This window comes from Salvelinus fontinalis, chromosome 8, assembly GCF_029448725.1.
Source record: "Salvelinus fontinalis isolate EN_2023a chromosome 8, ASM2944872v1, whole genome shotgun sequence".
NCBI classification, from domain to species: domain Eukaryota; kingdom Metazoa; phylum Chordata; class Actinopteri; order Salmoniformes; family Salmonidae; genus Salvelinus; species Salvelinus fontinalis.
In genome coordinates this window covers 50,298,381-50,312,792 of record NC_074672.1, presented here as the reverse complement: position 1 = coordinate 50,312,792, position 14,412 = coordinate 50,298,381, and the positions used below count along the sequence as shown (strand labels likewise).

Here is a 14,412-nt window from a genome sequence, read left to right as displayed (position 1 = left end):
TAGTGAAAGTCTACAGTAGGGGGGGTGTGTGTAATCAACGTGTGTGTTTAGTGCATAGTGAAAGTCTACAGTAGGGGGGGGGGGGGGTAATCAACGTGTGTGTTTAGTACATAGTGAAAGTCTACAGTAGGGGGGGGGGGGGGTAATCAACGTGTGTGTTTAGTACATAGTGAAAGTCTACAGTAGGGGGGGTGTGTGTAATCAACGTGTGTGTGTTTAGTACATAGTGAAAGTCTACAGTAGGGGGGGGGGGGTGTGTGTAATCAACGTGTGTGTTTAGTACATAGTGAAAGTCTACAGTAGGGGGGGGGGTAATCAACGTGTGTGTTTAGTGCATAGTGAAAGTCTACAGTAGGGGGGGGGGGGGGGTAATCAACGTGTGTTTAGTACATAGTGAAAGTCTACAGTAGGGGGGGGGGGTAATCAACGTGTGTGTGTTTAGTGCATAGTGAAAGTCTACAGTAGGGGGGGGGGGGGGTAATCAACGTGTGTGTGTTTAGTGCATAGTGAAAGTCTACAGTAGGGGGGGGGGGGTAATCAACGTGTGTGTTTAGTGCATAGTGAAAGTCTACAGTAGGGGGGGGGGGGTAATCAACGTGTGTGTTTAGTACATAGTGAAAGTCTACAGTAGGGGGGGGGGGGGTAATCAACGTGTGTTTAGTACATAGTGAAAGTCTACAGTAGGGGGGGGGGGGGGTAATCAACGTGTGTGTTTAGTGCATAGTGAAAGTCTACAGTAGGGGGGGTGTGTGTAATCAACGTGTGTGTTTAGTGCATAGTGAAAGTCTACAGTAGGGGGGGGGGGTAATCAACGTGTGTGTTTAGTGCATAGTGAAAGTCTACAGTAGGGGGGGGGGTAATCAACGTGTGTTTAGTGCATAGTGAAAGTCTACAGTAGGGGGGGGGGTAATCAACGTGTGTTTAGTGCATAGTGAAAGTCTACAGTAGGGGGGGTGTGTGTAATCAACGTGTGTGTGTTTAGTACATAGTGAAAGTCTACAGTAGGGGGGGGGGGGGGGGTAATCAACGTGTGTTTAGTGCATAGTGAAAGTCTACAGTAGGGGGGGGGGTAATCAACGTGTGTTTAGTGCATAGTGAAAGTCTACAGTAGGGGGGGTGTGTGTAATCAACGTGTGTGTTTAGTACATAGTGAAAGTCTACAGTAGGGGGGGTGTGTGTAATCAACGTGTGTGTTTAGTGCATAGTGAAAGTCTACAGTAGGGGGGGGGGGGGGGGGGTAATCAACGTGTGTGTGTGTTTAGTGCATAGTGAAAGTCTACAGTGGGGGGGGGGGGGGTAATCAACGTGTGTTTAGTGCATAGTGAAAGTCTACAGTAGGGGGGGGGTAATCAACGTGTGTTTAGTACATAGTGAAAGTCTACAGTAGGGGGGGGGGGGTAATCAACGTGTGTGTTTAGTGCATAGTGAAAGTCTACAGTAGGGGGGGGGGGTAATCAACGTGTGTTTAGTGCATAGTGAAAGTCTACAGTAGGGGGGGTGTGTGTAATCAACGTGTGTGTTTAGTACATAGTGAAAGTCTACAGTAGGGGGGGTGTGTGTAATCAACGTGTGTGTTTAGTACATAGTGAAAGTCTACAGTAGGGGGGGGGGGGTAATCAACGTGTGTTTAGTGCATAGTGAAAGTCTACAGTAGGGGGGGGGGGTAATCAACGTGTGTTTAGTGCATAGTGAAAGTCTACAGTAGGGGGGGGGGGGGGTAATCAACGTGTGTTTAGTGCATAGTGAAAGTCTACAGTAGGGGGGGGGGTAATCAACGTGTGTTTAGTGCATAGTGAAAGTCTACAGTAGGGGGGGGGGGTAATCAACGTGTGTGTTTAGTACATAGTGAAAGTCTACAGTAGGGGGGGGGGGGGGGGTAATCAACGTGTGTGTGTTTAGTGCATAGTGAAAGTCTACAGTAGGGGGGGGGGGTAATCAACGTGTGTTTAGTACATAGTGAAAGTCTACAGTAGGGGGGGGGGGGGTAATCAACGTGTGTTTAGTGCATAGTGAAAGTCTACAGTAGGGGGGGGGTAATCAACGTGTGTGTGTTTAGTGCATAGTGAAAGTCTACAGTAGGGGGGGGGGGGGGTAATCAACGTGTGTGTGTTTAGTGCATAGTGAAAGTCTACAGTAGGGGGGGGGGTAATCAACGTGTGTTTAGTGCATAGTGAAAGTCTACAGTAGGGGGGGGGGGTAATCAACGTGTGTTTAGTGCATAGTGAAAGTCTACAGTAGGGGGGGGGGTAATCAACGTGTGTTTAGTGCATAGTGAAAGTCTACAGTAGGGGGGGGGGGGTAATCAACGTGTGTTTAGTGCATAGTGAAAGTCTACAGTAGGGGGGGGGGGTAATCAACGTGTGTTTAGTGCATAGTGAAAGTCTACAGTGGGGGGGGTAATCAACGTGTGTTTAGTGCATAGTGAAAGTCTACAGTAGGGGGGGGGGGGTAATCAACGTGTGTGTGTTTAGTGCATAGTGAAAGTCTACAGTAGGGGGGGGGGGGGGTAATCAACGTGTGTGTGTTTAGTGCATAGTGAAAGTCTACAGTAGGGGGGGGGGGGGGTAATCAACGTGTGTGTGTTTAGTACATAGTGAAAGTCTACAGTAGGGGGGGGGGGGTAATCAACGTGTGTGTGTTTAGTGCATATTGAAAGTCTACAGTAGGGGGGGGGTAATCAACGTGCGTGTGTTTAGTGCATAGTGAAAGTCTACAGTAGGGGGGGGGGGGGGGGTAATCAACGTGTGTGTGTTTAGTGCATAGTGAAAGTCTACAGTGGGGGGGGGGGGGGGGGGTAATCAACGTGTGTGTGTTTAGTGCATAGTGAAAGTCTACAGTAGGGGGGGGGGGGGGTAATCAACGTGTGTTTAGTGCATAGTGAAAGTCTACAGTAGGGGGGGGGGGGTAATCAACGTGTGTGTTTAGTACATAGTGAAAGTCTACAGTAGGGGGGGGGGGGTAATCAACGTGTGTGTGTTTAGTGCATAGTGAAAGTCTACAGTAGGGGGGGGGGGGGTAATCAACGTGTGTTTAGTGCATAGTGAAAGTCTACAGTAGGGGGGGGGGGGGTAATCAACGTGTGTTTAGTGCATAGTGAAAGTCTACAGTAGGGGGGGGGGGTAATCAACGTGTGTTTAGTGCATAGTGAAAGTCTACAGTAGGGGGGGGGGGTAATCAACGTGTGTGTGTTTAGTGCATAGTGAAAGTCTACAGTAGGGGGGGGGGGGGGTAATCAACGTGTGTGTGTTTAGTGCATAGTGAAAGTCTACAGTAGGGGGGGGGGGGGTAATCAACGTGTGTGTGTTTAGTGCATAGTGAAAGTCTACAGTAGGGGGGGGGGTAATCAACGTGTGTGTGTTTAGTACATAGTGAAAGTCTACAGTAGGGGGGGGGGGGGTAATCAACGTGTGTTTAGTGCATAGTGAAAGTCTACAGTAGGGGGGGGGGGGGTAATCAACGTGTGTGTGTTTAGTGCATAGTGAAAGTCTACAGTAGGGGGGGGGGTAATCAACGTGTGTTTAGTGCATAGTGAAAGTCTACAGTAGGGGGGGGGGTAATCAACGTGTGTGTGTTTAGTGCATAGTGAAAGTCTACAGTGGGGGGGGTAATCAACGTGTGTGTGTTTAGTGCATAGTGAAAGTCTACAGTAGGGGGGGGGGGTAATCAACGTGTGTTTAGTGCATAGTGAAAGTCTACAGTAGGGGGGGTGTGTGTAATCAACGTGTGTGTTTAGTACATAGTGAAAGTCTACAGTAGGGGGGGTGTGTGTAATCAACGTGTGTGTTTAGTACATAGTGAAAGTCTACAGTGGGGGGGGGGGGGGTAATCAACGTGTGTTTAGTGCATAGTGAAAGTCTACAGTAGGGGGGGGGTAATCAACGTGTGTGTTTAGTACATAGTGAAAGTCTACAGTAGGGGGGGGGGGGGTAATCAACGTGTGTGTTTAGTGCATAGTGAAAGTCTACAGTAGGGGGGGGGGGGGGTAATCAACGTGTGTGTTTAGTGCATAGTGAAAGTCTACAGTAGGGGGGGGGGGGGGTAATCAACGTGTGTGTGTTTAGTGCATAGTGAAAGTCTACAGTAGGGGGGGGGGGTAATCAACGTGTGTTTAGTGCATAGTGAAAGTCTACAGTAGGGGGGGGGGGTAATCAACGTGTGTTTAGTGCATAGTGAAAGTCTACAGTAGGGGGGGGGGGGGGGTAATCAACGTGTGTGTTTAGTGCATAGTGAAAGTCTACAGTAGGGGGGGGGGGGGGTAATCAACGTGTGTGTTTAGTGCATAGTGAAAGTCTACAGTAGGGGGGGGGGGGGGTAATCAACGTGTGTGTTTAGTGCATAGTGAAAGTCTACAGTAGGGGGGGGGGGGGTAATCAACGTGCGTGTGTTTAGTGCATAGTGAAAGTCTACAGTAGGGGGGGGGGGGGGTAATCAACGTGTGTGTGTGTTTAGTGCATAGTGAAAGTCTACAGTAGGGGGGGGGGGGGTAATCAACGTGCGTGTGTTTAGTGCATAGTGAAAGTCTACAGTAGGGGGGGGGGTAATCAACGTGTGTTTTTAGTGCATAGTGAAAGTCTACAGTGGGGGGGGTAATCAACGTGCGTGTGTTTAGTGCATAGTGAAAGTCTACAGTAGGGGGGGGGGGGTAATCAACGTGTGTTTAGTGCATAGTGAAAGTCTACAGTAGGGGGGGGGGGGGTAATCAACGTGTGTGTGTTTAGTGCATAGTGAAAGTCTACAGTAGGGGGGGGGGGGGGTAATCAACGTGTGTTTAGTGCATAGTGAAAGTCTACAGTAGGGGGGGGGGGTAATCAACGTGTGTGTGTTTAGTGCATAGTGAAAGTCTACAGTAGGGGGGGGGGGGTAATCAACGTGTGTTTAGTGCATAGTGAAAGTCTACAGTAGGGGGGGGGGGTAATCAACGTGTGTGTGTTTAGTGCATAGTGAAAGTCTACAGTAGGGGGGGGGGGGTAATCAACGTGTGTGTGTTTAGTGCATAGTGAAAGTCTACACACCCCATTTGGTTGTTGTTCATCGCTAGAAGGGCGTTTTCAGGTCTTGTTGTTAGATTGTCAAGCCGATACGAGTCAAATCTGTAACCATCGGGAACATTCACTGTCGTGTTGGAAAGCAACTCCAGTGTATATAGCGCCTTCGGAAAGGATTCAGACCCCTTGACATTTTCCACATTTTGTTACGCTAAAGCCTTATTCTAAAATGGATTCAATTAATTTTTCCCCTCAATCTACACACAATACTCCATAATGACAAATAGGAACTAGGTTTTTAGAAATTTTAGCAAATGTATTACAAATAAAAAAACTGATACCTTATTTACATAAGTATTCAGATCCTTTGCTATGAGACTCTAAATTGATCTCAGGTGCATCCTGTTTCCATTGATCATCCTTGAGATGTTTCTACAACTTGATTGGACTCCACCTGTGGTAAATTCAATTGATTGAACATGATTTGGAAAGGCACAGCTGTCTATTTAAGTTCCCACAGTTGACATCGCATGTCAGAGCAAAAACCAGCCATGAGGTCGAAGAAATTGTCCGTAGAGCTCAGAGACAGGACACAGATCTGGGGAAAGGTACCAAAACATTTCTGCAGCATTGAAGGTCCCCAAGAACACAGTGGCCTCCATCATTCTTAAATGGAAGAAGTTTGGAACCACCAAGACTCTTCCTGGAACTGGCCGCCCGGCCAAACTGAGCAATCGGGGGAGAAGGGCGTTGGTCAGGGAGGTTACCAAGAACCCAATGGTCAATGACAGATATCTAGAGTTCCTCTGCGGAGATGAGAGAAACTTCCAGAAGGACAATCTCTGCAGCACTCCACCAATCAGGCCTTTATGGTAGAGTGGCTAGACACAAGCCACTCCTCAGTAAAAGGCACATGACAGCCCGCTTGCAGTTTGCCAAAAGGCACCTAAAGGACTCTGACCATGAGAAACAAGATTCTCTGGTCTGATGAAACCAAGACTGAACTCTTTGGCCTGAATGCCAAGCATCATCTAGAGGAAACCTGGCACCATCCCTACTGTGAAGCATGCAAATTTAATATTTCTGTTTATTTTTTAAATACATTTCTTAAAACCTGTTTTTGCTTTGTAATTATGGGGTAGTGTGTGTAGAATGAGGCTGTAACAAAACAACGGTATAATTATATGTGTGGGGTAGTTAATCATGTTTGCATAATAAGTTGCATGGACTCATTCTGTGTTAAATACTGGCTATTTGATAAGCTCATTTTTACTATTTAGACTTGCCATAACAAAAATGAAAAGCTAAAATGTCTTGAGTCAATAAGTATTCAACATACTGTGTGTTCAACATACTGTGTGTTCAACATACTGTGTGTTCAACAGTTAGCTACCACACCACATTTTCTTCAGGGAATGTACTTTTCTAATTTATATATATTTCCGGAAATTAATTTATTTCACTTTGAACATGTGGAGTAGATTGTGTAGATCAGTGGGGATTTATTTTTTAGTTTAATCCCTTTTTAGATTAGACATTTTAAGGCAACAGAATGTAAACCTTGCAAAGGTGTGTGGACTTTCAGTAGGTACTGTAGCTGTGTAACTGAGGTGGTTCTCTCTCCTGTCAGCTCCACGAACAGGATCCTCAGAGCTGGACTCAGCAGTACAGAGACGCCACCGCCCCTCCTGCCGCCCCGGCAGTTGTCACCTCTGCTAACACGAGCGCCAGTGTTAGCCAGAGATAGAGGGGGGGGTTGTGGGAAGTCATTGTGTGTGTTCTACTCCAGTCTGTTTCTGTTGGACCGTTCTGTTAGTAAAACAATAACATACACCCGGTTGCTATATTCATTTAAGGTGACATTGTGTTCATTTGTCAAGTTCAATAAAATGATTTTATACAAATGTTATTTACCCTCAATGTCTCCATCTGTCTTACCGCCGGTCCCAATTAGCTCACCATGGCTCGTAACCTTTAGATCTGTACGTTGTTAGCAATAGGTAGACGCTCACCTACTACCCTGGTTCTACCCTGGTTCTACCCTGGTTCTACCTGGTTCTACCCTGGTTCTACCTATCCAGACCATTCAGATATACATGGAAGGGTTAAGGCCAAGGGGATCGAATTGGGATTGATTTGCTTTTCTTTACTCTTACACACAATGAGACACTGTAGTGGTGTCTTGGTTATAGTCCCAGTTTATTAGTAGCTGTGGGGTTAATTACTAAGATACAACATCAGTCGGTACACCCCAAAAAATCTACACCTGTTTGACCCTCTGTCCCCCGTTGTGTGATCATCCTCCCCCCAGTGAATCCCCCCTCTCCCCCAGTGAACCCCCCTCCCCCCACCTTGTAGCTCCTGATATTATAATGTATTTATTGGTATTGTTGTAAAGTATTTCTATTTACAGATGTATTTTCTAGTCTTTATTGGTGTTTATAGTTACACGAAGGCTGAGACTGGATTTGCTTGGAGTCAATTCTAGGACCAAAAAGCTCCTTAGCAGCTTCTACTCCCAGTCAAAAGACTACTGAACAATTAATCAAATGGCCACCGGACAATTTACTGATTCCAGCCATGAAAGCTGCCAGAGCACGTGGGGACATTGCTTACATCCTCTATGACAGGATCATTGTCCCCCCTCCCTCATTACTTACATCCTCTATGACAGGATCATTGTCCCCCCTCCCTCATTACTTACATCCGCTATGACAGACTCATTGTCCCCCCTCCCTCATTACTGACATCCGCTATGACAGACTCATTGTCCCCCCTCCCTCATTACTGACATCCGCTATGACAGACTCATTGTCCCCCCTCCCTCATTACTGACATCCGCTATGACAGACTCATTGTCCCCCCTCCCTCATTACTTACATCCACTATGACAGACTCATTGTCCCCCCTCCCAGAAGGGATGAGAGAGCCAAGCCTATGGGTTTGTAGCCTCAACAACACACACACACTTACAGACACCAACTGATTAATGGCCTGCTGAATGTATATTTTTTTATCTTGCTTTGTTTACTCTTTTCCATATTTATGTGTCTGATCAGCTACCCAGGAAAGGGCTGAAAACATCCCATAATAATATATGGAGCCTTAGAAACAAGGTTCATGAAATCAATAGCTTGACATCAGATTACGTTCATATATTAGCCATTTCTGAGACTCACTTAGATCATTAACATGATGATACATCAGTAGCGATACAAGGATATAACATCTATAGAAGAGACAGAAATGCTTATGGGGGGGTGTTACTGTATATATTCAGAGCCATATCCCTGTAATGCTTATGGGGGAGGTGTTACTGTATATATTCAGAGCCATATCCCTGTAATGCTTATGGGGGAGGTGTTACTGTATATATTCAGAGCCATATCCCTGTAATGCTTATGGGGGAGGTGTTACTGTATATATTCAGAGCCATATCCCTGTAATGCTTATGGGGGAGGTGTTGCTGTATATATTCAGAGCCATATCCCTGTAATGCTTATGGGGGAGGTGTTACTGTATATATTCAGAGCCATATCCCTGTAATGCTTATGGGGGAGGTGTGCTGTATATATTCAGAACCATATCCCTGTAATGCTTATGGGGGAGGTGTTACTGTATATATTCAGAGCCATATCCCTGTAATGCTTATGGGGGAGGTGTTACTGTATATATTCAGAGCCATATCCCTGTAATGCTTATGGGGGAGGTGTTACTGTATATATTCAGAGCCATATCCCTGTAATGCTTATGGGGGAGGTGTTGCTGTATATATTCAGAGCCATATCCCTGTAATGCTTATGGGGGAGGTGTTACTGTATATATTCAGAGCCATATCCCTGTAATGCTTATGGGGGAGGTGTTGCTGTATATATTCAGAGCCATATCCCTGTAATGCTTATGGGGGAGGTGTTACTGTATATATTCAGAGCCATATCCCTGTAATGCTTATGGGGGGGGTGTTACTGTATATATTCAGAGCCATATCCCTGTAATGCTTATGGGGGAGGTGTTGCTGTATATATTCAGAGCCATATCCCTGTAATGCTTATGGGGGAGGTGTTACTGTATATATTCAGAGCCATATCCCTGTAATGCTTATGGGGGAGGTGTTACTGTATATATTCAGAGCCATATCCCTGTAATGCTTATGGGGGAGGTGTTGCTATATATTCAGAGCCATATCCCTGTAATGCTTATGGGGGAGGTGTTGCTGTATATATTCAGAGCCATATCCCTGTAATGCTTATGGGGGAGGTGTTACTGTATATATTCAGAGCCATATCCCTGTAATGCTTATGGGGGAGGTGTTGCTGTATATATTCAGAGCCATATCCCTGTAATGCTTATGGGGGAGGTGTTACTGTATATATTCAGAGCCATATCCCTGTAATGCTTATGGGGGAGGTGTTGCTGTATATATTCAGAGCCATATCCCTGTAATGCTTATGGGGGAGGTGTTACTGTATATATTCAGAGCCATATCCCTGTAATGCTTATGGGGGAGGTGTTACTGTATATATTCATATCCCTGTAATGCTTATGGGGGAGGTGTTACTGTATATATTCAGAGCCATATCCCTGTAATGCTTATGGGGGAGGTGTTACTGTATATATTCATATCCCTGTAATGCTTATGGGGGAGGTGTTACTGTATATATTCAGAGCCATATCCCTGTAATGTTTATGGGGGAGGTGTTACTGTATATATTCAGAGCCATATCCCTGTAATGTTTATGGGGGAGGTGTTACTGTATATATTCATATCCCTGTAATGCTTATGGGGGAGGTGTTACTGTATATATTCAGAGCCATATCCCTGTAATGCTTATGGGGGAGGTGTTACTGTATATATTCATATCCCTGTAATGCTTATGGGGGAGGTGTTACTGTATATATTCAGAGCCATATCCCTGTAATGCTTATGGGGGAGGTGTTGCTGTATATATTCATATCCCTGTAATGCTTATGGGGGAGGTGTTGCTGTATATATTCAGAGCCATATCCCTGTAATGCTTATGGGGGAGGTGTTACTGTATATATTCATATCCCTGTAATGTTTATGGGGGAGGTGTTGCTGTATATATTCAGAGCCATATCCCTGTAATGTTTATGGGGGAGGTGTTACTGTATATATTCAGAGCCATATCCCTGTAATGCTTATGGGGGAGGTGTTACTGTATATATTCAGAGCCATATCCCTGTAATGCTTATGGGGGAGGTGTTGCTGTATATATTCAGAGCCATATCCCTGTAATGCTTATGGGGGAGTTGTTACTGTATATATTCAGAGCCATATCCCTGTAATGCTTATGGGGGAGGTGTTACGGTATATATTCAGAGCCATATCCCTGTAATGCTTATGGGGGAGGTGTTACTGTATATATTCAGAGCCATATCCCTGTAATGCTTATGGGGGAGGTGTTACTGTATATATTCAGAGCCATATCCCTGTAATGCTTATGGGGGAGGTGTTGCTGTATATATTCATATCCCTGTAATGTTTATGGGGGAGGTGTTACTGTATATATTCAGAGCCATATCCCTGTAATGCTTATGGGGGAGGTGTTGCTGTATATATTCAGAGCCATATCCCTGTAATGCTTATGGGGGAGGTGTTACTGTATATATTCAGAGCCATATCCCTGTAATGCTTATGGGGGAGGTGTTACTGTATATATTCATATCCCTGTAATGTTTATGGGGGAGGTGTTGCTGTATATATTCAGAGCCATATCCCTGTAATGCTTATGGGGGAGGTGTTACTGTATATATTCAGAGCCATATCCCTGTAATGCTTATGGGGGAGGTGTTACTGTATATATTCAGAGCCATATCCCTGTAATGCTTATGGGGGAGGTGTTGCTGTATATATTCAGAGCCATATCCCTGTAATGCTTATGGGGGAGGTGTTACTGTATATATTCAGAGCCATATCCCTGTAATGCTTATGGGGGAGGTGTTGCTGTATATATTCAGAGCCATATCCCTGTAATGCTCATGGGGGAGGTGTTACTGTATATATTCAGAGCCATATCCCTGTAATGCTTATGGGGGAGGTGTTGCTGTATATATTCAGAGCCATATCCCTGTAATGCTTATGGGGGAGGTGTTGCTGTATATATTCAGAGCCATATCCCTGTAATGTTTATGGGGGAGGTGTTGCTGTATATATTCATATCCCTGTAATGCTTATGGGGGAGGTGTTACTGTATATATTCAGAGCCATATCCCTGTAATGCTTATGGGGGAGGTGTTACTGTATATATTCAGAGCCATATCCCTGTAATGCTTATGGGGGAGGTGTTGCTGTATATATTCAGAGCCATATCCCTGTAATGTTTATGGGGGAGGTGTTACTGTATATATTCAGAGCCATATCCCTGTAATGCTTATGGGGGAGGTGTTACTGTATATATTCAGAGCCATATCCCTGTAATGCTTATGGGGGAGGTGTTGCTGTATATATTCAGAGCCATATCCCTGTAATGCTTATGGGGGAGGTGTTACTGTATATATTCAGAGCCATATCCCTGTAATGCTTATGGGGGAGGTGTTACTGTATATATTCAGAGCCATATCCCTGTAATGCTTATGAGGGAGGTGTTACTGTATATATTCAGAGCCATATCCCTGTAATGCTTATGAGGGAGGTGTTACTGTATATATTCATATCCCTGTAATGCTTATGGGGGAGGTGTTACTGTATATATTCAGAGCCATATCCCTGTAATGCTCATGGGGGAGGTGTTGCTGTATATATTCAGAGCCATATCCCTGTAATGCTTATGGGGGAGGTGTTACTGTATATATTCAGAGCCATATCCCTGTAATGCTTATGGGGGAGGTGTTGCTGTATATATTCATATCCCTGTAATGCTTATGGGGGAGGTGTTACTGTATATATTCAGAGCCATATCCCTGTAATGTTTATGGGGGAGGTGTTGCTGTATATTTTCAGAGCCATATCCCTGTAATGCTTATGGGGGAGGTGTTGCTGTATATATTCAGAGCCATATCCCTGTAATGCTTATGGGGGAGGTGTTACTGTATATATTCAGAGCCATATCCCTGTAATGCTTATGGGGGAGGTGTTGCTGTATATATTCAGAGCCATATCCCTGTAATGCTTATGGGGGAGGTGTTACTGTATATATTCAGAGCCATATCCCTGTAATGTTTATGGGGGAGGTGTTGCTGTATATATTCAGAGCCATATCCCTGTAATGCTTATGGGGGAGGTGTTACTGTATATATTCAGAGCCATATCCCTGTAATGCTTATGGGGGAGGTGTTGCTGTATATATTCAGAGCCATATCCCTGTAATGCTTATGGGGGAGGTGTTGCTGTATATATTCAGAGCCATATCCCTGTAATGCTTATGGGGGAGGTGTTACTGTATATATTCAGAGCCATATCCCTGTAATGTTTATGGGGGAGGTGTTACTGTATATATTCAGAGCCATATCCCTGTAATGCTTATGGGGGAGGTGTTACTGTATATATTCAGAGCCATATCCCTGTAATGCTTATGGGGGAGGTGTTACTGTATATATTCAGAGCCATATCCCTGTAATGCTTATGGGGGAGGTGTTACTGTATATATTCAGAGCCATATCCCTGTAATGCTTATGGGGGAGGTGTTACTGTATATATTCAGAGCCATATCCCTGTAATGCTTATGGGGGAGGTGTTACTGTATATATTCAGAGCCATATCTCTGTAATGCTTATGGGGGAGGTGTTACTGTATATATTCAGAGCCATATCTCTGTAATGCTTATGGGGGAGGTGTTACTGTATATATTCAGAGCCATATCCCTGTAATGCTTATGGGGGAGGTGTTACTGTATATATTCAGAGCCATATCCCTGTAATGCTTATGGGGGAGGTGTTGCTGTATATATTCAGAGCCATATCCCTGTAATGCTTATGGGGGAGGTGTTACTGTATATATTCATATCCCTGTAATGTTTATGGGGGAGGTGTTGCTGTATATATTCAGAGCCATATCCCTGTAATGCTTATGGGGGAGGTGTTACTGTATATATTCATATCCCTGTAATGTTTATGGGGGAGGTGTTGCTGTATATATTCAGAGCCATATCCCTGTAATGCTTATGGGGGAGGTGTTACTGTATATATTCAGAGCCATATCCCTGTAATGCTTATGGGGGAGGTGTTGCTGTATATATTCAGAGCCATATCCCTGTAATGCTTATGGGGGAGGTGTTACTGTATATATTCATATCCCTGTAATGTTTATGGGGGGGGTGTTGCTGTATATATTCAGAGCCATATCCCTGTAATGCTTATGGGGGAGGTGTTGCTGTATATATTCAGAGCCATATCCCTGTAATGCTTATGGGGGAGGTGTTACTGTATATATTCAGAGCCATATCCCTGTAATGCTTATGGGGGAGGTGTTACTGTATATATTCAGAGCCATATCCCTGTAATGCTTATGGGGGAGGTGTTACTGTATATATTCATATCCCTGTAATGCTTATGGGGGGGGTGTTACTGTATATATTCATATCCCTGTAATGCTTATGGGGGAGGTGTTACTGTATATATTCAGAGCCATATCCCTGTAATGCTTATGGGGGGGGGAGGTGTTGCTGTATATATTCAGAGCCATATCCCTGTAATGCTTATGGGGGAGGTGTTACTGTATATATTCAGAGCCATATCCCTGTAATGCTTATGGGGGAGGTGTTACTGTATATATTCAGAGCCATATCCCTGTAATGCTTATGGGGGAGGTGTTACTGTATATATTCAGAGCCATATCCCTGTAATGCTTATGGGGGAGGTGTTGCTGTATATATTCAGAGCCATATCCCTGTAATGTTTATGGGGGAGGTGTTGCTGTATATATTCAGAGCCATATCCCTGTAATGCTTATGGGGGAGGTGTTACTGTATATATTCAGAGCCATATCCCTGTAATGCTTATGGGGGAGGTGTTACTGTATATATTCAGAGCCATATCCCTGTAATGCTTATGGGGGAGGTGTTACTGTATATATTCAGAGCCATATCCCTGTAATGTTTATGGGGGAGGTGTTGCTGTATATATTCAGAGCCATATCCCTGTAATGCTTATGGGGGAGGTGTTACTGTATATATTCAGAGCCATATCCCTGTAATGCTTATGGGGGAGGTGTTGCTGTATATATTCAGAGCCATATCCCTGTAATGCTTATGGGGGAGGTGTTACTGTATATATTCAGAGCCATATCCCTGTAATGCTTATGGGGGAGGTGTTACTGTATATATTCATATCCCTGTAATGCTTATGGGGGAGGTGTTACTGTATATATTCAGAGCCATATCCCTGTAATGCTTATGGGGGAGGTGTTACTGTATATATTCAGAGCCATATCCCTGTAATGCTTATGGGGGAGGTGTTACTGTATATATTC

General features: G+C 44.6%; 1 protein-coding gene across 1 annotated transcript in view; it reads left to right on the top strand.

Moving 5' to 3' along the window:
• Positions 1–6,894, top strand: part of ndnl2 (necdin-like 2) — a 29,363-nt gene extending 22,469 nt beyond the window's left edge. The window contains exon 10 of the mRNA XM_055932773.1: positions 6,616–6,894. Within this exon, the coding sequence (XP_055788748.1) occupies positions 6,616–6,732 (117 nt within the window). The 3' untranslated portion in view covers positions 6,733–6,894. The remainder of the gene's footprint in view (positions 1–6,615) is intronic.
• Positions 6,895–14,412: the final 7,518 nt, after the last annotated feature.